The sequence below is a fragment of the Pecten maximus genome, chromosome 17 (genome assembly GCF_902652985.1).
Source record: "Pecten maximus chromosome 17, xPecMax1.1, whole genome shotgun sequence".
NCBI classification, from domain to species: domain Eukaryota; kingdom Metazoa; phylum Mollusca; class Bivalvia; order Pectinida; family Pectinidae; genus Pecten; species Pecten maximus.
In genome coordinates this window covers 26515355-26539377 of record NC_047031.1, presented here as the reverse complement: position 1 = coordinate 26539377, position 24023 = coordinate 26515355, and the positions used below count along the sequence as shown (strand labels likewise).

The 24023-nt window shown below is 35.8% G+C and overlaps 1 protein-coding gene across 3 annotated transcripts in view; it reads left to right on the top strand.

The window, feature by feature from the left end:
- LOC117315455 (serine protease inhibitor dipetalogastin-like) overlaps positions 1-23764 on the top strand; it is a 38484-nt gene extending 14720 nt beyond the window's left edge. The window contains exons 1-14 of one of the 3 annotated variants that reach the window (XM_033869648.1): positions 728-772; positions 925-999; positions 1836-1887; positions 12924-13040; positions 13432-13557; positions 14015-14140; positions 14553-14678; positions 15161-15286; positions 15941-16066; positions 17456-17578; positions 20067-20192; positions 22303-22434; positions 23149-23218; positions 23691-23764. In XM_033869648.1, coding sequence (XP_033725539.1) covers positions 936-999; positions 1836-1887; positions 12924-13040; positions 13432-13557; positions 14015-14140; positions 14553-14678; positions 15161-15286; positions 15941-16066; positions 17456-17578; positions 20067-20192; positions 22303-22434; positions 23149-23200 — 1296 coding nt within the window. In that variant the 5' untranslated portion in view covers positions 728-772; positions 925-935 and the 3' untranslated portion in view covers positions 23201-23218; positions 23691-23764. Of the gene's footprint in view, positions 1-727; positions 773-924; positions 1000-1835; positions 1888-12923; positions 13041-13431; positions 13558-14014; positions 14141-14552; positions 14679-15160; positions 15287-15940; positions 16067-17455; positions 17579-20066; positions 20193-22302; positions 22435-23148; positions 23219-23690 lie in introns of those variants that run through there. The other 2 variants (XM_033869647.1, XM_033869649.1) reach the window with 2 other exon arrangements.
- Positions 23765-24023: the final 259 nt, after the last annotated feature.

Sequence of the window (24023 nt, the reverse complement as noted above, 5' to 3'; positions counted from 1 at the left end):
TTACTTTAAGGGTAGTCAATTGAAATCCTTTTATTAATATTTTTAAGGAAACAGCTATAACAAAATTGTTCATGGATGGACTACATATGAAGAGTGATTTGAAAAGTCCAGCATCTAATGATCTAGCACTTTTCTTACATTTGGTTCATAACATTACTTTAAACTTACCCCTGACCAGACAACTGTTTTATTTTCAAAGAATCTAGGCCTCTGGCTGCAATGAGTTCCTCTTTGTTAACCCTGTATATATATATATATATATATTAGTGTCTTCTTAGACACTTGTCCCCATATGACCTTGACTGTTGATGACTTCCTAGAGACGAGTCCCCATATGACCCCGGCTATTGATGTCTCCCTTGACACGTGTCCCCATATGACCATGACTTGTAGTTTCTCATTAGAGACATATACCCGTGTGACCATGACAGTAAAGTGTCAATCTGTGACCATTGTATCCGCCAAGTCAGACAATTCCGATTTAATACAGATAAAATGATAAATACAAAAGATTTCTACTTTACGAAACAACGTGTTACGTAGTCGTATTGTATCTCGCAGTTTTTAAAATGACATTTTTATCAAAGCTCGCATACATCAATTAGCCACTCGATGATGGACAAAAGATCCGTGTCATTCACGTAAGTCACTCGCTACGAAACAGCTGTTGTCTGTTTGAAATATAATCAGCTTATATCACAAGAATCAGTCTTTATAAAACAAAACTAGAAAAACTGGTTAACTGTGATAATCACCAGTTAGATCGGAAGAGGTAAGTAATTGTGTCGCGAAACGCTTTCAAGTGTTTAGAACCTAGATAATTTATACTATGTTGAAATAGTTATATTTACAAATATAATATTGATGAATTTATATTAATATGTTAATTAATTACCTTCTGTATTTTAATTGTTTTCCACACAGAATCAACCAATATGCTGTTAACGAGCGTCCTAGTGGTCAGTGTGTTGATCCTACGGACGCCGGAAGTAGAGTCTGGTAAGACATTTTAGATTTTTTTTTTTTTTTTTGTGCCAAAAACTTGAATTGTGTACATATGTTTTGATTTTGTTTTGATTTTTTATTTATTTGTTTATTTTTTTATTATTATTTGTGTTCATTTTGTTTTATTTTTGTCCAAAACAAGATTCCAAGAGCCAACAAATCAATTATTTATTCCATTATGATTCCGAGTATTACTATTTATATATTGCGTTAATTCTTAAGGATTAACTTGAATGTATGTTTTATGTTATGAAAGTAAAACACAAAAACGGAGCGTACTCCAAATTAACCGCAATGATATTTATAATGAGAGTACACTCAAGATTTTGTTTTTTGTTTTTGTTGCTTTGTTTTTTTATAGCTCCATAACATAAAAAAAAAAACATATTCTAGTTAATCATTATTATTTGATTTTCTTTACACAATCCCTGTGGAAATTCACTTCTATCTGTGTAATCTCTCTCACAAGTTACTACGCCGTTGTATAAGCCAATCAAAAGCGACAAGACAAACGGCGACATCAGTTTTTTAAAGTTATTTGATGAAAATATAAATTGTTAGGGCAATGGAAATGCTTGTTACAAACAAGATAACAGTATAATGTTTTAGTCGCTTTTTGGTGGATATTTTCATCAGCTAAGGTCATTAGAGAAAATCACAAGCAAACTAAAGCGAAGTATCGTGGATACATTCATTACTGCTCGTGTTTGTGTTTTGGAAATCAAAATTGTATTTGTGCCAATTCATGACGTAATGTCATTGTTCTGAAACTGTGGAATCTATATATATCTTGCTTACATTAACACAAAAGTTATGACGTCATATTACAGGAAACGTGGACGTCACCACATACGAGCAACAGTGTGCACGTGTCTTTTCTGTGTGAGTAATACTATTTGACGTTTATGTCACTTTATTCTGCTAAATTTGAAGTAATTCATATATAAATAAGCAATATACTTATATACCGAAAAACCATAAACTTATATACCAATGACCCATATACTTATATACTGATAACCAATATATTGATATACTAAAAACATATAATTATATACCATTCTACCATGTTTGCTATACAACGCCAGTTTTGATTGGTTTAAATCCATGTATTATTTTCCAATAACCCACTCTCGTGCCAATAATACACGGTCGGGAGTCACGGCTGTAACAATTTTATATATCTAATATTCACCTGTTTTACAAAAGGTTACTATAGCCGAGTTGGCTAATGGGTTAGTCTTTGGGGACTTCCGGTTGAGGCCTGAGTGATAATGGACGTGTTTCATATCGGAGCTCAAAAATCGTTGGTCATCTTTGTCGTTTTAAGGTTACATGCCGGCTCTCTTTGTGTAAAGGGACTCTGACATTTGTATATTATTCATTTCGTATTGGTGGAAGTTTGAAATGTGAAATACGACTGTATTTCCCTGCCATATCTTTGATATGGCCACCGGCCAGGGCCCTGGTCGTAATGGCGCCGGACAAGCTCGGAACCAGAACAGAACGTACAAGAAGGACTGTTCCTACTTGATTGATGTGGGTGATAATAAGGTAATTACACCTCAGAATGTTATTAATTCTGTTGAAGAGTTATGTGGTCCTGGACCGTTATATGCTTGTGTCCCTAAAGGTGGGAATAGTTATGAAATAACTTTAGATGGAAAGCCTCGGCCCAGATATTATTGGACGGTGTTATCGTCAATGAACGCTTATGTGAAGTATCTGAGATCGTGAGATCGTTTATTGTTGTTTCATTTCTTCATATCCCTGCTTACATTGAGGATAGAGAACTTGAAAGTAAGCTAACTATGTTGGGGGTCACTATTTTGTCCCCTTTCCAAAGGCGGTATTATCCGGGAACTGATATTGTGGACGGCACGAGATTTGTGAAAGTGAGGCTCCCGCCTACCCTGCCTTCTATTCCGTATACGGTAAAGCTGGACAACGCTTATTATCGTGTGGTCCATAACAATCAGAAAAGGATGTGTTCGCTTGCTATTCTATAGAACATCTATTTCGGGAATGTCCCCAATTCTGTTGTTTCAAATGCAAGGGTCAAGGCCATTATGCTCGCAATTGTAAGACTGAGCCATGTGTACGCTGTGACCTTCAACGCCGCTTTCCCCTGCAGGTTCCCCAGCAAGCACGAGTCGTCAAGACAATAGTGTCAAGTCAGGCAAGGACGGACATAACCAAACGGGTACTACGAGATGTCAGACAACGGGTGTGCCTATTTCTGAACAGACATCAGATGAGACTCCCGTCAAATCAGCCGATTAGCGGTTGGCGGAGGCCAATACTTCTATACGGCTTTGTTGTTGGAACGTTCAGAGAGGGTTAATAAATAAAGTCGAAAACACTGATTTTTGTACCACCTTCAGTGAAGCAGACATTGTTTGCCTAACAGAATGTTGGCTAGATGATAAGGATGAGTTAAATGTAAAAGGTTTTAAAGGCTTTAAACCTGTTGTTAGATCAAAATGTAAAGGTGGTGGATTAGTATGTTTATACAAACCATGGTTACACAATTACATTTCTCTTGAGTCTGTACTTTTAGACAGCATTGTATGGGTAAAAATTGATGGTAAACTATTTCCTGACCAGAAAAGTGTTTATCTAGCGCTTGTATATCTACCTCCCGAGGGTTCTGTATTTTATCGTTCGTACGAAGAGGATATATTCTCGGTACTTGAGAACAGCATTGCCTCTTATAGTTCATTAGGGAAGGTTTTTGTAATGGGCGATCTTAACAGTAGGACCGGCATAGATCCGGACTTTATATCTATCGACTTACTGCATGATAGCGTTCATCGTCAGCTTGAGGGGTTCATTAGTTACCCTCAGGATCCATGTACAGTTACACGTACATCAGAGGACCAACAAGTTAATACCTTTGGTCGTTATTTACTACATCTTTGTAAAACAACGGGTGTTCAAATTATAAATGGTCGTACCTCTGGCGATCTGGATGGTAAATTAACATTTGTTAATTCGAATGGCTGTTCTGTTATAGATTACGCAATGACGGATAATGGTTCAATGTCGTCTATTAAAAGTTTTGAAGTAGGTGGCTTTACGGAATACTCCGATCATGCACCAATATTTCTTGTTTTAGATTGTTTATCAGCTAACTTTCAATGTAACTGTTGCCAAGGTAATGATACGTATACCACTATAATAAATGTAAGATGGTCAAATGAGGCCAGTAGTAGCGTTACGCGTGATATATTTAAAGCCAGACTTTTAATACATAGCTGTGTTGAATCACCTTATTGCTCGAAAGAAAGTGTCGATATATGTCTCAATGATTTTGTTTCATGTACACGCAAATTGTTTGATAGATTTTGTATCTCCAACAGTAAAGTTATTGATTGTTCATGTTCCTGTCATATTGGTACTTCGGTTAAAATGGAAACGGATAAGCCATGGTTTGACAACAGTTGTAGAAATTTGTATAAAAGATATAAAAGGGCTTTATCTGAGTTTAATAGTGAGCGGTCCTCAGCTAACCGAACTACTCTCTCCCATGCCAAAAAACAATATAAAGTCTATGAGAGAAAGATGAAACGTAAATATAATAGTATGGAAGGCAATATGCTGGATTTATTGAAACGTAATAACCCTAGGGAGTTTTATCGTCATTTTTCAAATCATAAGACCTCTAAGACTGGCATTGTATCATTAACAGATTTTTTCAACTATTTCAAAGATCTAGCGGGTGAAACAGACAATAGTGTTATTACAAGTAGTAATGATACTGAGTGCGTATATCCCGAGTTAGATGTAGATTTTAGTAATGATGAAATATTGGAAGTAATTAAGGATCTGCCCAGGGGCAAAGCTGCTGGTATTGATATGGTACTTAATGAATATTTTATTGAATATAAAAATGTATTCCTACCAGTTTTATTAAAGTTATTCAATACCATGCTACAAATTGGTTATTTCCCAGAGTCATGGGCTCAAGGTGTTATAATTCCCCTGCACAAAAAGGGGGATATTGATAATGTTAACAATTACAGAGGCATAACATTAATTAGTCATTTAGCTAAACTTTTTACGTCTATGTTAAATAAGCGCTTGTTGAAGTGGAGCGCTCGTGAAGATATTGTTACCGATGCATAGTTTGGTTTCAAGCCTGGGTTTGGTACTAGAGCTGCAATTTTTGCATTACAAAGCTTAATTATTAATTCTATAGAACAGAACAAACGACTATATTGTGTTTTTATTGATTACAGTAAGGCTTTTGATAGTATTAATCATCGATATTTATGGCATAAACTTTGGAAAAGTGGTATTAGAGGGCGATTACTTAATGTTATTTCATCAATTTATGATAATGTACGTTCGTGCGTGAAACTTAATGGTAAATTATCCGCCATGTTCGATTTGCATGTCGGTTTATTACAAGGGGAATCTTTGTCTCCCATACTATATTCTTTATTTGTAAATGATATGGAAAGTGAATTTATAAAGTCTGATTGTCAAAGTTACTCCTTACAGTTGATTAACCTGTTTATGTTAATGTATGCAGATGATACAGTTTTGTTCTCCGAGGACGTTACTGACCTCCAACGTATGCTTTACTGTTTACAGACTTACACTACTAAGTGGAATTTAAAAGTTAACACAGACAAAACAAAAATTGTTATTTTTAGAAAAAAGAAAAGAATATTACCTGGTGAAAGCTGGACGTTCAATAGTAAACCTATAGAAATTGTGGATAAGTTTTGTTACCTGGGTTTGGTTTTTAATTTTAACGGCAGATTTTCTGTAGCGCAAGATACTTTAGCTTCTCAAGGCAGGAAAGCATATTTTCAATCAAAAAGAAAAATGAAACACTTTAACCTTAACACGGAAACAAAACTCTCCTTATTTGATACATATGTTACATGTATTTTGAATTATGGGTGTGAAGTTTGGGGGCAAGATGTTTCGCCACAAGTAGAAAAAATTCACCTCCTTTTTCTTAAGGATTTACTTAACGTTAGAAAAACAGTCAATACCTCTATGGTATTTTTTGAAACCGGTAGATATTCATTGTATGTGCAACGTAAAACATCTGTTATGAAATATTGGTTAAAAATATTGAAATCAAAAAATTGTATTTTGAAATCATGCTATGATGCTCTAGTCGAATTGAATTGCAGAAAACCTAATTGTAAAACTAATTGGGTCTATCATATTAAGTATGAACTTTGTAGTTTAGGATTTGGATATGTTTGGAAAAATCAATGTGTTTTAAATGAAAATCATTTTTTGCAAATATACAACCAACGTATTCATGATGTTTTTGTTCAAGAATTGTATAATGCTTTTGATGTATCCCCCAAATGTTATTTGTATAAACATATTGTGGATTCCTTCTGTACTCAGTTCTATCTAATTAAACCTATCAATCATATATTTAAGAAGTTATTCAGCCAATTCCGTATGCAGTGTCACAGTCTCAATATCGAGTCTGGGCGTTATAATAACATCCCTAGAAATCAGAGGATTTGTACTGTCTGTGATAAAAATGACGAAGAGGATGAAGTGCATTTTGTACTTCTCTGTCCGGCATATTCCGAATTAAGGGCGACATACATCAAAAAGTATTTTTATTGTCGACCAAGTGTGTATAAGTATATTGAATTATTCTCGAGTAAAAGTGTTAAAATTTTGAATATGTTGGGTAAGTATTTGTTTCGTGCTACAGCGAAAAGAAAAGCCCTGCTTGCAAGTAATTAAATTGATCTTAGTTTGTTGCTATTATTGATTCATCATTTTTCATCAGTGTCACTGTTGCTTCTGTAGCTTTTTATATAGTATGACGTCATCCGTTATGACGTGTCGTTACTATGTATGACGTCACGGTTTTGTCATATTTATTCAATAAGTTGAAACTGGTGAGTTTACAGTGTATATTGATAACACAATGTAGTTACAACATGTCTTGTACATCTCATTAGTATTGATGGTAATATTGTCCTCCGCCATCTTATGCTTGTCTATGTCATGATAATTATGAAAATGTTTGTACTGTTCCCTATATGCTTGTTTTGCATTTGGATGAAATAAAAACTTGGTGAAATCCGATCGGAATGTCCGTGTGAACGCGTACGTGACATGACAGCACCCGCGACAGTTTCCCTATGTGCTGAGTGTGGATCGTTTGACTGCCATTGTGACGACACAATGGAGGACAATAGATGTGTTGACTGTGACAAGGTATTTTGTATTTGTAAAAAAGACGACGCTGCAGGCGATGAAGGAATGTACGACGACGTATGCACGACTAGAGACGAGCACGAGTCTGATCGCGACGTCGAGGGTGGCTGCGCATGCGTTTCACCGACAACAGATAACACACAACGTATGTTCAATGACACTGGTTTACCTGAGGCCAATATACAGAGGGTACAAGATCGAGAATTAGAGACTTATTATGAGAATGCATGTGGAATTTCTCCGGTCGTTGCTTCAAATAAATGTCAGTCTGAGTCTGGGGAAGTTCATCCGTCTCCGGATACGGACCATGATTCATTGTATTTAGGGGGTGATGAGGGAGTTGATAAATTGAAGGGGACTTTTTGGGATTCTGATATGTCGGGGGCGGATGAAGTTTCTCAGACCCAGGGTATCACTGTGGTAAATCGGCTAGAGCAGAAAAAAACACGTAGAAACATAACAAAGAGGCCACATTTCCTTTCATCATCACAATTTCAAACACGGCAAAAACAAAGGAAAACTTCTGTTCAAAAGTATACAAAATAGAGTTTATTTGTTTCCTAGTTTGTATCATGGTTAAGATGACTTCTCTTAATTGTAATGGATTAAAAGATGTTTTGAAACTTCAGCGAACATTTGCATGGTTTCACGAACAGTATATATATAGCGTATTTTTACAAGAAACTCATTGGAACGAAACTTTTGTAAATCAAATAGGTGATAAATGGAACGGTACAAGTTACACTAGTAACAACGATAGTGGTTACCAATGTGTGGCTGTTTTGATAAGTAACAAAATGTGTGTGGTCAGTAATGAAAGGCATGTGGGTCGTTTTCTACACGTAAAATTACACATTGATATCGCTATATTACATAGTATCAATGTTTATGCACTGAATGTATTAAATGATCGATTAGGTTTTTTCCGCTTTGTTAATACGAAGTTGGACGGTGGTGTTATTATAGGTGGTGATTTTAATACCACACTATGTTCTACTGATAGAAGTGGAGCTACTTCTCACGTGGAAGATAAGTTTGTAAAAATGTTAAATGAATTAATGGATTCCAATGATTTTATTGATGTATGGATTGATTTTTTGAAAAAAGCAAAAGAAATATAGGGTTTTTTCCTTGTTGGATTTTTGTTTTTGTCTCTGTGATGTTTAAATTTGTGACATTAAACTGTAATGGTTTAAGTGATATTGTCAAATTGCAAAAAGTTTTTTTCTATTTTGGATGAAAGGAATATTGACATCGTTTTCTTACAATAAACTTTTTGGACTGAAAATTCTATTAATCAAGTAAAAGATAAATGGAATGGTAGTGTAATGTACTCCAACGGTAACAATGGACGCCAAGGTGTGGCAATTTTATTGAGAAATAATGTTAAACGGTACATCATTTCAAGCTATGGGCACCATGGCCGATTTCTACATGTAAAATTACTAATAGATGAAAACACATTAAATTTAATTAACATATATGCACCTAACTCACTTGCTGAAAAAGTTGATTTTTTCCAATTAGTTAATAATTACCTTCAAGATGGTGGTTATGATAACATTATTATGGCTGGGGATTTTAACACAACACTAGCAAAAATAGACAGGTCGGGTGCTACACAGCATTTAAATGATTCTGGTGTTAAAGGATTACTAGATATAGTTAAAAAAAATATGATGTTGTTGATTTATGGAGAAGACGAAACCAACAAAGTTCTGTTTTTTCTAGGAAACAGATTCGTAATGGTAGGTTATCGCAAAGTAGATTAGATTTTTTCCTGGTATCAAAGACATTAACAGGCTGTGTACAGAATATTTTTTATAATGACACATCCTTCAGTGATCATAGCTTTGTTACCCTTTATTTAGATCTTGATAATGTTGAGAAAGGTCCTGGTATGTGGGTACTTAATAATTCATTTTTGTCGGAAGAAGATTTTATTCACAAAATTAAAAATATTATATCTGATGCACAACAAGAAGAGTTAATGGAGCAGGATATCTTAGTGTGGTGGGACAACTTAAAGTACCGTATTAAAAGGACCTCACAGATATATGGTAAAAAGGGTTTAACCGAAAAAAAACTTTAAATAATCAGTATTATAAAATACAAAATAAGCTTAGTGACCTTTCTGCCAAGTTAGCCGGCTCTGATAACCCTGAGCTTGTAGAAAAAATACATGAGGTCAAGGCTGAATTAGAGGTCTTAGAGGAAGAAAAATGTAAGGGGGCAATTTTACGGTCTAAGGCCAAGTGGGCAATAGAAAGTGACCGAGGCACGTCCTACTTTCTCCGCTTGGTAAAACATAGACAAAACATAAATACTATCAAATTACTTGAAACTGTTAATGGCGATTCGGTACACCAAACAAGTGATTTGTTAGATGAAATCTACAATTTTTATCACAATTTGTATTCTTGTGTCACAGTGGAGGATGATGAAATAGATGAGTATTAAAATAGTCTTGATAAAAAAGTATCAAGGGAGAACAATAAGTCGTTAGAGGCTATTATGTCAGATGATGATATTGAGGTAGCCTTAAAGGGCATGGCTAGTAATAAAAGCCCGGGCCAGGACGGGTTAACTGTAGAGTTTTATAGAAAGTTCTTTCCTGAATTAAAAGGTATTATATTGCGATTAATAAGCGGAATCCAAGAAAAGGGAGAGCTTTCTAGGTCGACGAAACTGGGTGTAATCAGTCTTATTTATAAAAAAAGAGGGGAAAAGTCAAACCTAAAAAACTGGAGACCTATCAGTCTTTTAAACGTTGACTATAAAATTTTAGCTAGGATAATGTCCGATAGATTGAAAAAAGTGCTACCGTCAATTGTCTCCCCTTATCAGAGCTGTTGCATCATGGGTCGTGATATAGCAGACAATATCAGTAATGTGCGAGATATAATTGATTTAGCTACTATGGATAACTTAGAAGGATATATCATGAAAATAGACCAAGAAAAGGCTTTTGATCGTGTAAGCCACTCATATCTTGTCAAAGTATTAGAGAAATTTGGTTTTTGCAATTTTTTTATTGAATGGATCAAAATTTTTTATAATGGCATTTATAGCAGTGTAAAATGTAATGGTCACCTTACTAAGTATTTTCCTATCAAAAATTCAGTAAGGCAAGGTTGTCCGCTATCTGCGTTACTATACGTGCTCGCAGCTGAACCTTTAGGTCAAGCCATACTTAAACATGATCAAATTGCTGGTATTTCAATTCCTATGAGTGATAACTCTGCTAAAATATTTCAACATGCTGACGATTCCACACTGACATTGTCCAATAAACCTTCTATTGATCAAGCCTTCAGGGTATTCGATAAATATGGCAGAGCTTCGGGGGCTAAAATAAACAGAGAAAAGTCAGAATTATTGTGAATTGGAAGAGGACAAATGTCAGCTGCCGAATCGCAGTCGTTTAATGTTAAATTATTACAGGAGTCGATTCTAGTACTTGGTGTATATTTAGGTCCCAATCATCAATTATGTGAATATTTGAATTGGGATTCTAAGGTTGTATCTGTACGAAATATTTTAAACATGTGGTCTCAGAGGAAATTAACTGTCCAGGGTAGAGCTACTGTAATCTCCTCATTATTATTATCAAAATGTTGGTATACTCTGACTGTTACAAGTATTCCTGAGAGGTACAAAATTCAATTAAAAAAAAATATGCTTAGATTTCCTGTGGAACAACGGTGCTCACCTGGTTGGCTACAAAACCCTTATAGGACCTAAGTCTGAAGGGGGATTACAGTATCCGGATATAGACCTAAAATTGAGGTCCTTCAGAATAAAATTTGTGTTCAGATTGTTTTATAGTACGGAAACAACTCATTGAAAAGAAACATGCAAGTATTTTTTATCTAAAATTGGTGATATGAAACTTGGTTTAAGTGTTTTTAATTGCTGTTTTAAATCAAAATATCTTCAATGTATCCCACCATTCTACAGAGAAATGTTACTAGCATGGTCTGATATTTATGCCTCCATTATTTTTGAAAAAAGGCCGGAAAATATTTATTGTCAGCCCGTGTTTTAAAATCCATTGATTGTAAATGAAAATGGTACCACTTTATCTGAAAAAATATTTATAGATGCCGGTCTTGTATATTTAAAGGATTTTACTTACGAAGTTGTAGAGGGCTTCCTTCCCATCAGTGCAGTAGTGGAATTAGTCCAAGAAAATCATCCAGACATCAAAAAGACAGAAATATCCACTAAGTATTTAAATATCATTAGGCAGTTGCCTCTAGATTTTTTAAAAACCATTGTAAACAACTGTTACACGTGCACTGGTCTGACACAACCGACAGCGTTGTCGTTCTGGTCGAGTTGCTTTCCGGCCCAACGGGTTGATACTATTTTTCGAGCTGTACACGTGCCTCATTATCCGGTCGAATGTGTTGAACTGCACTATAAAGTTGTTCATAATGCGATTTTTACGAGACAGAAACTTCTCAGGTGCGGTTTTTCGGATTAGGCTGATTGTCCGGTTTGTCAGAAACAGTCAGAAGATGTATTTCATCTATTTGTATACTGTCCAGAGCTATCAGTTTTAAAAGGTTTTATGGTTGAAATATTGGAGAATCTGTTTTCGAAAGTATGTCCAGATAATGCTAGCTCACTTAATTATGAAAGACTTATTTTACTGGGTTTTAGTGAGAAATGGAAATATGTGAATGGCTATTTTGTTAATTTCATTCTTAGTGTGGCGAGGTTCTGCATTTATAAGCGTAGGAATATGATGATGCTCAGTGAAGGAAATGTTCCAATCTTGCGATTTTTTAAATTTACAGTGAAAAAATAAATAAATAAATTTTTTTCACGACGCGAGTTCGAATCCTACGGAGGACCCCCTTTTTTTCTTTTTTTTTTTTTTATCTTTTTTTTTTTTAATTTCAAAATCAATGCCATATAATAGATGCTCTTGATCGTAGTACTGTATTGCCTGTATATTTCATCAACAAATAATGCAATACTCAAGAAATAAATTACAAGGTTTTCTCGGGGTTTCTTTGCTGTTTTTCTATTAGAAAGAGGTCGATCTCAGAACTAAACAGTACATGGTAGAATAGAAATAATCAACTTTGACTCGTGTATTGTTGCAAGATATACAACTCGGACTCGGTTATTTTGCAATTTTAATTAATAACTCAGGCCTGCGGCCTTCGTTATTAATTCAATTATAAAATATATCGTCCTCGTTGTATATCCTGCAATAATACACGAATCATCGTTAATTATTTCTTAAATAACCCATCAATTTATATACTAAAACCAAATATTGTCATCGATGGGCTCATAGACAGACACACTTTTTAATGCGGACAATACTTTGGGTAAAATATAAATTCTTCTTGTTTGATATAAAAAAAAGCCCTATTATTTATCATTCATTTGTAACTGATATTTAGATACTACGATTGTTTTTAACTGTTCTTACTAATAAGAATCAATTAGATACGACGAAACGTACCACACGTTACACACTAGGATTGGCTGGTTCGATGTGTTTCTCGGAAAGCTGACAAACGGGCCCGTCTTTGATACTGTAGTTGTGTCTTTCTGCAAGACACTCCCCAAGTTTGAGTGAGGTAGTCACCAACTACTACATAGAGGCCGAACCTAAGAATTACCCTGGCTCTTCACGAATTTTACTTATATATGTGTTTTATATCTACATATGTTTGTTGTAGTAACTACGAGATCGTTCATGATGGCAACTGTAAGCCGTGTGTTTGTCCTACCGATCACAAAGTCGTGTGTGGAACCGACGGAAATACCCACGGGAATGTTTGTGTTGCTCGATGTCGGTAAGTGGATGGAGTCTACGTACATTTTAGCGTGAATGTCCTGTTTCTGGCTCAGTAAAGCGAGGTAGTTCTTCAGGGTTCATAAAAGAAGCTCACAATGACCTCAATTGAATATTTTCTGAAGTGAAAACATGAAATCAGATGTTTTATGCATGATAGGTATCCATCTGTTTAATATATAAGATTTTAGTTCATCAAATATTTGGTGATTGTATCAATACTCATATTTGATACATGTGAGCTTTATGAAGTGAGGTTTGCTATTCCTGTAGTTTCTTTTATTGCAGTCAAAACGGTTTCCAGCAACCAGAACCATTTACTACAGAAATTTTAAAATATTTTAAATGTTTAAATCTGACAAAAGCAGAATGTAGCTTTTCTATTTTTGCAGAGGTGTTCAGGTTGACTGCGAAGGGAAATGTCCATGTAAAAAGCAGTGTAAATGTGGCAAAAAGATCCGCCCTGTGTGTGGAAAAGATGGATTTACATACGATCATAAGTGTCTAGCAAAATGCGCGTGAGTATGCATTTGTAGCAGAATGAGTTTGGTTAAGAATAAAACTTAACAATAGCTGAAATAATCCTGTAGAAATGTAAAGAGACAAATTACAACTAGAACCGTGTAAGGTATTCAAAAAATGTGTCCTAGGCTCGGTTATAACCGGAACATGGACGTAAAGCCCAATCAATCAATCAATCAATCAATCAGTCAAGGTATTTAATCAGGTCTGTGCTGTAATGACGATGTACATGTAATGTGTTGCATCAATAAGATCGTTCACTGTTATTCAGAGTTTCCTAGAAGATTGAGGTCTTGTTTGATCAATGTGATAATAACACGTCCACGTATCTCCCAGATCTAAATTATCTGTGTGTGTACGAACGACAATTGCTTATGACGTGCCGTACGATTAAACAATTTGTCTAAGATGCACTGATACGATCCTACAAAATAAACCAATAAAACTTGACAGGGGAACGTCGGTAGCTTGTCAAGGAACCTGCCCTTGTGTTGGGATGTGTGTTTGTCCAAGAAACTACAAGCCAATCTGTGGGAAGGACGGCAAAGTTTACGGGAACGGATGCTTAGCGAAATGCGCGTAAGTTTTGAATCAAATTATCCATGCTTTAATAATTTTACATACTGAAGTAAATTCATCTCGAAATCATGTGATACAAATGTATATTTCATACCACGAAATATGTCAATTCCAAAGAGTTCAGATATTGGGATAAAACAAAAGATTTTATTCCTTGAAGTACTTATTTTCTATACCGTAAACGTGGTCATTTTCGCGTGGGGTTATTTCGATATATAAACTATGAACGCATGGGAGTAATTTTCGCGATCGATCCCCCCTTCGTTTGTAGTTCGAGATTACGCAAATTGGTATAAAAATGATACATCTGGGGTGAATTTTCGCGATTGAAAGAGTTCCGCATAATAAGCGTGAATTCCCCCTCGTGTAAATTCCCACGTTTAAAGTATGGACTTTTTCTCTCTGTTAACAGAGGGACACAGAAGCAATGTAAGGGGACATGCCCCTGTAAGCCGAAGTGCAAATGTACCAAGGAAATCAACACTGTCTGTGGCGAGGACGGTAAAGAGTATGGCAACAGCTGTTTAGCAGAGTGCGCGTGAGTATAATACTGTGTAGCAGACTGCGCGTGGGGATATGTATTATAGACTGTGCACGCATTTAGCTGTTTGGCAGACTGCGCGTGAGGATATGTATTGTAGACTGTGCGTGCGTATAGCTATTTAGCAGACTATGAATGAGTATGTTTTTGTAGGTTGTCTCTAGCATTACTGACGAGTCAAAGAACGAACAAGCAGCTGTATAATGTCCCCAACATCACTGACACGTTCTAGAAAGGAGAAACAGTTGTGTGGTGTCCCTGGCGTTACTGACGAGTCCTAGAAGAGCGAAACAGCTGTAAAATGTCCCTGACATTGCCGACAAGTCCTAGAAGGACCATACTTTTTGATTAAATTCATATTCATGTGCCATAATATTATTGTTTGTGTTTGAGAGATGGAACCGTGCCTCGAGTCCTGGCATATCTTACTTGATGATTGTTCTATAGAGCAGGGTTTCAGGTGTACATACTATTTACAGAGGTGTGCCGGTCTCGTGCGAAGGTAAATGTCCATGTTCGTGTACAAGTGTATGTCCAGAATTATACGCCCCAGTTTGTGGAGAGGACGAAAAGACCTACTCAAACGAGTGTACCGCCAACTGTCAGTAAGTACTAGTAGAAAGTGATAATACTAAAAACGGTATTGCCAAAGTGTTCTTAAATAATATAATACTGTGTACCGAATATTTGCAAGCATACTGAATGACGTAACCGTTTTGATGTATGTATCAAGGGAGGGAACTCAACGATTACGAGGTGACATCAGATTTTACGTAATTTCACAGTATTATGGTGAGTCGGTCGTTATGAAAAATCTGATAAGGTATAAATATTAAATTCTTTCATTTCTGAATTGAAAGCAGTTGGTATTATTTGTTTGCTTTTATGACATTCGGACACACAGATTATATTACGTCATCATTTTTGCTGACATGGATGTACGCGCTAGAATAAAAATTACACCATACTTAGTAATTGTTTTCAACAATAGGATTCTTGAGAGTGGACCTGTAATAATATACGATTCTAAAACTTGACATTTCTTTTACCGATAATTACTAATTATTATAATGATTGACTGGACCATGAGGAGACGTTTAATGGAAATGTCAGTGAAAATGTACTGTACTTTGGGGGAATGAAGCTTGGTAACAATAGCCATAGTTAACAAGATATCAAAGTAGCAAGCACGGTCGAATATTTTTATTGTACTGTTATCTTATATCAACCGTGACTAAAATAAACACTGATTGGGACAGGAACGTGTTGGTTCAATGTAAAGGAGAGTGTCCATGCAGTCCACAATGCACCTGTCCAGCTGTCTTTGAGCCCGTATGTGGCATTGACGGCAATACGTACAACAATGAATGTCAGGCTAAGTGCAGGTAGGTATTTTCCAAATGATCACAAAGTATAGGTTATGCTTGTTGTGTCAAATATTGTAAAATATCATAAATATCGTATAGAATATACACACATTATATACAATATAGAAATATCGTACAGAATATACACACATTATATGCAATATAGACATATAGTCTAGAATATACATATATATATACATATAGAAATATCATATAGAATATACACACATTATATACAATATAGAAATATCGTATAGAATATACACACATTATATACAATATAGAAATATCGTACAGAATATACACACATTATATACAATATAGAAATATCATATAGAATATACACACATTATATACAATATAGAAATATCGTATAGAATATACACACATTATATACAATATAGAAATATCGTATAGAATATACACACATTATATACAATATAGAAATATACAATAAAGACCCAATTACCAGTATCTTCCACAAGTAAACAAAATTGACTTTAATAGTTCTGATATAAGAATAATTTTTACAAGTGTGAACATAATTTTAAACGTCACCCTTTTTATTACACTTAGCATGCTATGGAATAAACCATGCACACAAATGAATCCCTGGGTCACACTACCGTTCTGTCACAATATCAAGTCATTTTACTTTGGTCATGACACAATGCTATATAGATCCCACCATGACTAACATCGGTATTCGTCGTAGAGGAAGACTGCCCATGTCCTCCTCAATGTAGATGTGCTGCAATTACTGATCGCGTGTCTGGCACATCATTCTATAAATCTGATAGAGTTCCCCCGACGTCTGACACCTAAGGCAACTCCAATTTGATAAATAGTACGTCGAATTTGGCGCCCTCGATTTGGACAGGAACAGGGGGGGGGGAATTAAAACAGGGTCTCGTACAATAACACATGCGAAGCCAACAACAAGTACGGCTGTACACTGTATTACTATGTACTTTCGTCATACTTTATTTTGTTTCTAAATACTTTATAAAAGCCTTATACAAAATACACACAATTGAAGCAATTTATTACTGAATGCATAGGGCGTAAAATGGATGAAGTAATGTACTATACAAGTGTTTCCTTCTTAGTGATGTTTGCAGCTAAAACAGTCTCAGCAAAAACAACCTAATACAATCACGAAAGCGTTCCAAGGCTTTACAGATTTCAGATTTGTATTGGTCGTTCAGACAAACACATTTGTATTACAAGAGATCAACCATAAACAGCAAATTTTATACATGGCGGAACACAACACATATCTTACATTCTTTATATTTTTTGTCAAAACTTTCAACTTTCAACGAACTTTACATTTAAGAGCACACGATCATTACATAGAAACTAAACCTTTCATTTTACCGACATTACGTTTTTGCTATTTTACAGACAGGTAGATGTATTATGCAAGGGGAACTGTCCGTGTATTGCCTGTAGTTGTCTACCTGATGAACAGGCCGTATGTGACACCGACGGAGCCACACACAGCAATGCGTGTGAAGCCAACTGCAAGTACGTGGACAAAAAGGAATAATCAACTAGAATATGTTATCTTATCTAAGATTTTTGTTATACACCCTCAAATGTAAAACAGAATATGCAAAAAGAACTGTATTTCCATGTGGTCGTTTTGTGCTATGACCAGACAAATTTGACAAAAGATGTGATTTTTAGTACATTCTGATGTTTTTACCTTTAACAGGAAAAATCTATGCAATTTCTTCCTATGTGATGTCAGATAAATAGTACTTTTGTTTAGATCATCGAAGAGTAATTTGTTTAACCTGTCAATTTAACTCAGAACAGCATTCTAAGCTACCCCTATACCTTAATTTGTTGTGACAAAGTACTCATTTTTCACCATTATTTTTAGATTTTAATGCATTAAATTAATTTTTTAAATCTAATTAACGTTTAAAAAAAAAATAAAAAAAAAAAAAAGTTGCTTAATTGACACCAGAAATTAAAATATATATTTATATAATATATTAGCAGGGAAAAAATGCAAGTTCGGTTTTTCTAATATAACTTTTAGTGGTCTGAATTCAATTAAGTTTCACACTGATCATGAGCTCCGTGCACTGTGCATTTTAGATTCAGTCGACCGCGACCCCGCATGACGTTGCATGCTTTCAGCAGATTTTTCAAGAACGCGTGCATCCAGGATACAGTACAGATAAGCTACACAACACTTCTTTTCAAAGCAAGTGGACAGCGAAATGCCGCGTTTAAGTAAAGTCGATAGGGGTAGGACCATTGCTGTTATAATGCAGGGACATTCGCAATACCATATAGCCCGGCAATATGGTGTACATGAGGCCACACTACATTGTTTTTTGGAGACAACTCAGAGTCACAGGGAGATTGGTGACCGTCCAAGGAGCGGACGTCCGCACATGACGTCTTTTGCATCTCCGTATTCGATTTCAGATGACAACGAAGACGGCACATCAAGTTGTCGGCACTCATGGTCGGCCAGTGTGTCCACGAACTGTTAGGGAACGTTTGCGGGAGTTTCATTTAGGGCCGCTTCGTCCTAATGTTAGTCCTCCACTTACGCAGAGGCGACGGCAACATCGAATACAGTGGCACATGTAGCTAAACGGTATCGTTAGCCTTGACTTTTTGCTAAAAACAACGTTCCAGTTCTTAGTTGGACACCAAACAGTCCAGATCTGTCCCTAATAGATCATTTGTGGAACAAGCTAGACAGGAAGGTTAGGAAGCGCGTCGCTCAACTCACGCAGATCCTAGGGCTATAAACACCTTGATGGGATCAATGAAACGAAGAGCAGCGACTGATATTATCGATGGGCACATACGCAACTGATTTGAATCAGGAAACGGCGTGGGGTAACCTTGTTTTAACGGTATTCATTCCAACACCGTTAGTGATAAAATGAAAAATAAAATCATCATAATGTATTTAGTAAGATGAAATAAGCGAATCATGTAAAATGATAACTCGAAAATAAACGTGCGTTCCTTTTTTTCCGCTAGTATATATGAATTTATAAAATGTATAATTTTCCACACTCTTGTATATATTAATTGTTTTCATTATTGTGAACATCAAACAATTTCACAGCAAAAATGAGCTTGCTACAATTGTAAATGGCCACATATTGATGGTTTAATTGATCAATCTAGATTTTAAAAATGTGAAATTTGGGCTTTTTATAAAAGGCAAGTAATGCAGATTTTAAAAATGGCTTTCATATTGGTAATTTATCAAAATTCTTTTGAAAACACGTTTTCATTCAGGATTGCCATTGCTAATAAGATTGACCATATTTTAATACATATTACAAAATACCCTTACATAAGATCAAAACGAGATTTGAACGTGATTGAAACAACAGAGGAAAATTAGAAAAGTTTTGTAACGTGACTTCATTAACGATATTAAAACATTATCTTGTTATGACATATTTTCATCCTAACAGAGGGGTTACGATTATTTTATTAATGTTAATAGAGGGGTAACGATGGTCTGTACAGAGGGGTTACGATTGTTAGTCATCTCAACAGAGGGGTAACGATGGTCTGTCTGTACAGAGGGGTTACGATTGTTTTATTAATGTTAATAGAGGGGTAACGATGTTCTGTACAGAGGGGTTACGATTGTTAGTCATCTCAACAGAGGGGTAACGATGGTCTGTACAGAGGGATTACGATTGTTAGTCATCTCAACAGAGGGGTAACGATGTTCTGTACAGAGGGGTTACGATTGTTAGTTATGTCAACAGAGGGGTAACGATGGTCTGTACAGAGGGGTTACGATTGTTATGTCAATAGAGGGATGACGATTGCCTTTTCATAGGGGTTACGGTTGTTATTCATGTCAACAGAGGGGTTACGATTTTGTTACTCTCAACAGAGGGGTTATAAGTGTTATTAATATCAACAGAGGGGTTACGATTGTTATTAATATCAACAGAGGGGTTACGATTGTTATTAATATCAACAGAGGGGTTACGATTGTTATTAATATCAACAGAGGGGTTACGATTGCCTGTAACGGGACCTGTCCATGTGGTGAGTGTGACTGTCCTTCCGATAGTGTCGACCTCGTGTGTGGAGAAGATGGAGTCACATACGCCGGCCAATGTGAGGCAAACTGCAAGTATGTGAGATATACTCATATCCTTATGTTATTCTGATAATCCTATCACCGGCGTGAGATACATAACTGACATAATTATTGATATTTGGTAGAAACATGGAGATACCTTGTAAAGGGTTTCCTTACCGTGTATGTACATGAACCGAATATTGCAACTACAAGGCCATCTTTAATTGGAAATGCAACACAAACTAAGAGAATGATTTTTAAAATACTTCGAAAAGTAATCCTTATGTTAGTGAACCATAATATTACTTTGCCGGGATAAGTTTTTGGATCAAACAAATGTAGACATGATGAGAGGAGATTCTGCCTCGTCAACATGTGACGCGTGTTTCCTAACCTTCGTTATATCATATCCTTGCTGTACTCACGATGTCATCGATTGATTCGAGACACATACCGATCGCCTGTAAAGGAGGATGGCCTTGCCCTAAATCCACATGCAGTTGTCCTTCAGTTTATGACCCCGTGTGCGGCATTAACGAGGTTACATACGATAACAACTGCAAAGCAGAGTGCAGGTACGGCCTTTATATACTTTAGATATATCATGTATATTACTTAATTTATAGGTTACACAATGAATATAGAGATGTACTTCTACGGAAAATGGGACTTTCATAATGCTTCTCTCGCATGTTGTCCTTGTCATTGGGATTCGCAGTAGGTGATTCGCAGTAGTTGTCCTCATAACCAGCCTCGTGACGGAGTTTCCCAATTATCCAGGCAACCTTCTACTTCCCATATTAAAAATTCGTCTTTATCTTCTGGTAAGAGAGGGAAGCAATCTGCTTGGAATGTTGCTCCCGGCTTTCAGTCGATTGCAAACTGCTTTGTTCCTATCTTGGGAACTGTCGTTTCGTGATGGGAGGACGGTTCTTCCTGTCCAAGAATTCCATGGAGTAGGGAAGGAACAGCTCGACTCTAGTTTATCTCAGCCCATGGTCGAATAGGCTTGCAATTCCCGTAAGCTTTCGAGCTTGCCGCTGGTCACTGAATGTGCAGTGATCCTGGCAATCCAGGGGGTGTTGTCGATGTGGGCAGTCCTGGTCACTGAATGTGCAGTGATCCTGGCAATCCAGGTGGTGTTGTCGATGTGGGCAGTCTTGATGCCGTGCCTGTTCTTCCGAGTTCGGGAAAGAATGGCCTAGGCAAAGGTTCCCCCACTATTCATGCTATTAGATGACAAGTTGTTGTGCTTTTTAGTATCTATTCACTATTTTTATTATAGAATAGTCAATAAATAATACTTTTTTTAATATCAGGAAATAATATTTTGATATAAAATTATAATTACTATACTATGAATTGAACAAATTTATTGTCTCATATAATATTCTTTTTTTCTGATAACCAAAATATATTTTTCAACATGTACATAAAAAGAAAATAACCTCTATTTTCAGATATATGTAAAGAATATTAGTTTTTTGTATAAACAAAAATACAAAATCATACCCTAAATAAATCATTTATTTCTGTTTGTAAATATAGAAAATGAATGATTTTATAATATCAAAACTATATTTGATAATATAATAAAAGCTTAAATATCAGATAATTCTTTTTAATATGAGAAAATGATTTTTTGATAAAATATAGCGAATAAGCGGACCAAATATATAGGGGGAGGGGAAAGTCAAAAGTCAAAAGTTTCCCCACCTTTGAGCTGGTAGGGGGGAAACAATTGACTAGCCAATTCTTTCCCCCAGGGAAAGATTCAACTGAGGGGGGAGGGGCAATTGGCTAGCTGATTCTTTCCCCAGGGAAAGAATCAGCTAGTCTTTCCACCGGGAAAGAATCAGCTAGTCAATTGTTTCCCCGGGGAAACTTTCAGCAGAGCGGAAAGAATAGGCTGCTACACCGGGATTACGGACTATCTTGTGTGATTATACACTTCCACTGGGTCTAGTGATGCAGAGCTTACTTATCCTGACATCAATTCTTGTCCATATTTAACACTTTGAAATATAATTCTATGCGCGTTAAAGCCATAATGTTTCGTCGTCGGGGAAACCGATTTCATTCGAAAAAAGAGATGTTTCTTTATTGGCACACCTTATATCAAATCCTGACTGTACTGACGAAACCATCGCTATATTTACAGGCAAATACCGATAGCCTGTGAAGGAAAATGTCCGTGTCCTGTACCAGAAGAATGCACTTGTGCTGAAGTGTATGACCCCGTATGTGGTACTGACGGCATCACATATAGTAACAAGTGCGAAGCAGACTGCAAGTAAGGCCTTTGTGTATTACTATGTGCCTATATGTATGTCATACTGTAAAGTAGGTATTTTTCGCAGGGGATTAGATTTTGCAATGTTCGTGGTCATTATTTCTAGCATGAAAATAAATACGAACGGAAGTGTTAATTGCAGAATGGTTTGGGTCAAATTTAATACCAGCAAACTAGGTCATACTGGTACTAACGCGAGCCCCGTGAAACTTAACAACTATACAATTGTTATTTTGTTACATATAAGCTTTTTCATAGAAGCAACAAAAGATATAGATATACTATATGTAACAACTTCAAATAAAATGAGTATAGAACGCCCAATGCAACTGTTTTGTCATCCAGGAACAGCGATTATCATTTCGAGTGGGATCTACATGCTTACAGCTCAACATACGATGTCCCGCCATTTATCAAGAGCAATTACAGTAAAGTGATTTGAACATTCACGACATTAAAGACTTGCCCACTTCTCATTTTCACGAGAAACACACACCGACAAGGGTCGATAGCGGGGAAATAGGAAACATATTAAGGCCTTATTCAATGTTGAAAATTAGACGGTGTGGACTTGTGGCATTGGGGAGGTTGTGCATTAATGTTGTTTGTAACTGAATTCATTCTGCGATAGATTGTTTAGTTTTAAGTATTGGAAAGTGTATATTTTGTCTTCATAGACTTGATGGTTACAGGTGAATGATTATTTTGTTGCAGACGTATGAAGATCGCTTGTAATGGAAAATGCGAAGACTGCTTAGTTTTGTAAAATGGAACAAACGGATACGTAAGTTTAATTTTTACTTGAAACCAGGCATTTTACACTATTAAGATTGAGACCGATGTTTCATAAGTATCGTCATCTTCAGATGAGGTGAATATAGATATGTTTTTATCTGAAAAAAATATGACGTATAAAGGAACGAATCATCATATTTATTGTGTAGCAATTATATTTCATAATGTGTGTGTTGTCTTTGTATCGCCATTCCCAATGCAGTATTGGCAATGCTATAATAAACAATACTCCGACCTCACAAATATGACCTTGACTGCACGTGAGGTTATCATTCCTAATAAGACATGCGATTAGTTTATACTAAGTGGAATTTTTTTAACGAAACGTGATAATTTTATTCAGAACATTCGGTTAGATTTAACTTTTTTGTTTTAGATTTATAACTCATTTTAGGTTTATTGTCTGTTTCCAATTTGAGTAAATGTCAAGTCTATATCAGTAATGTGCTTGTCTATTTCAGGAGCATGATGACGACACCTTTCTAGTCCGGGATGTAGCAGCTAAAAACAAATAAAACTGCTGTAATCATAAAACGATATTTGCTTCATTTCCTTTTGCAAAACAGGTTATGGTTAATGGTCACATTAAAAGAATAAGTAACATATTAACTTAGCCAAATAGTATCACAGCCGAAGGCGATGCCTTATGAGATAATTCGCTTGTAAAGACCTTTTAAGGTGAAGTTCGAAATCTACATAACATAATTTTGTTAAAAACATAACGTTTTAACATAAGCTTTAAACAAAGAAATTCATTATCTACCATGAAAATTGTTGAGTTCAGATATCGGAAA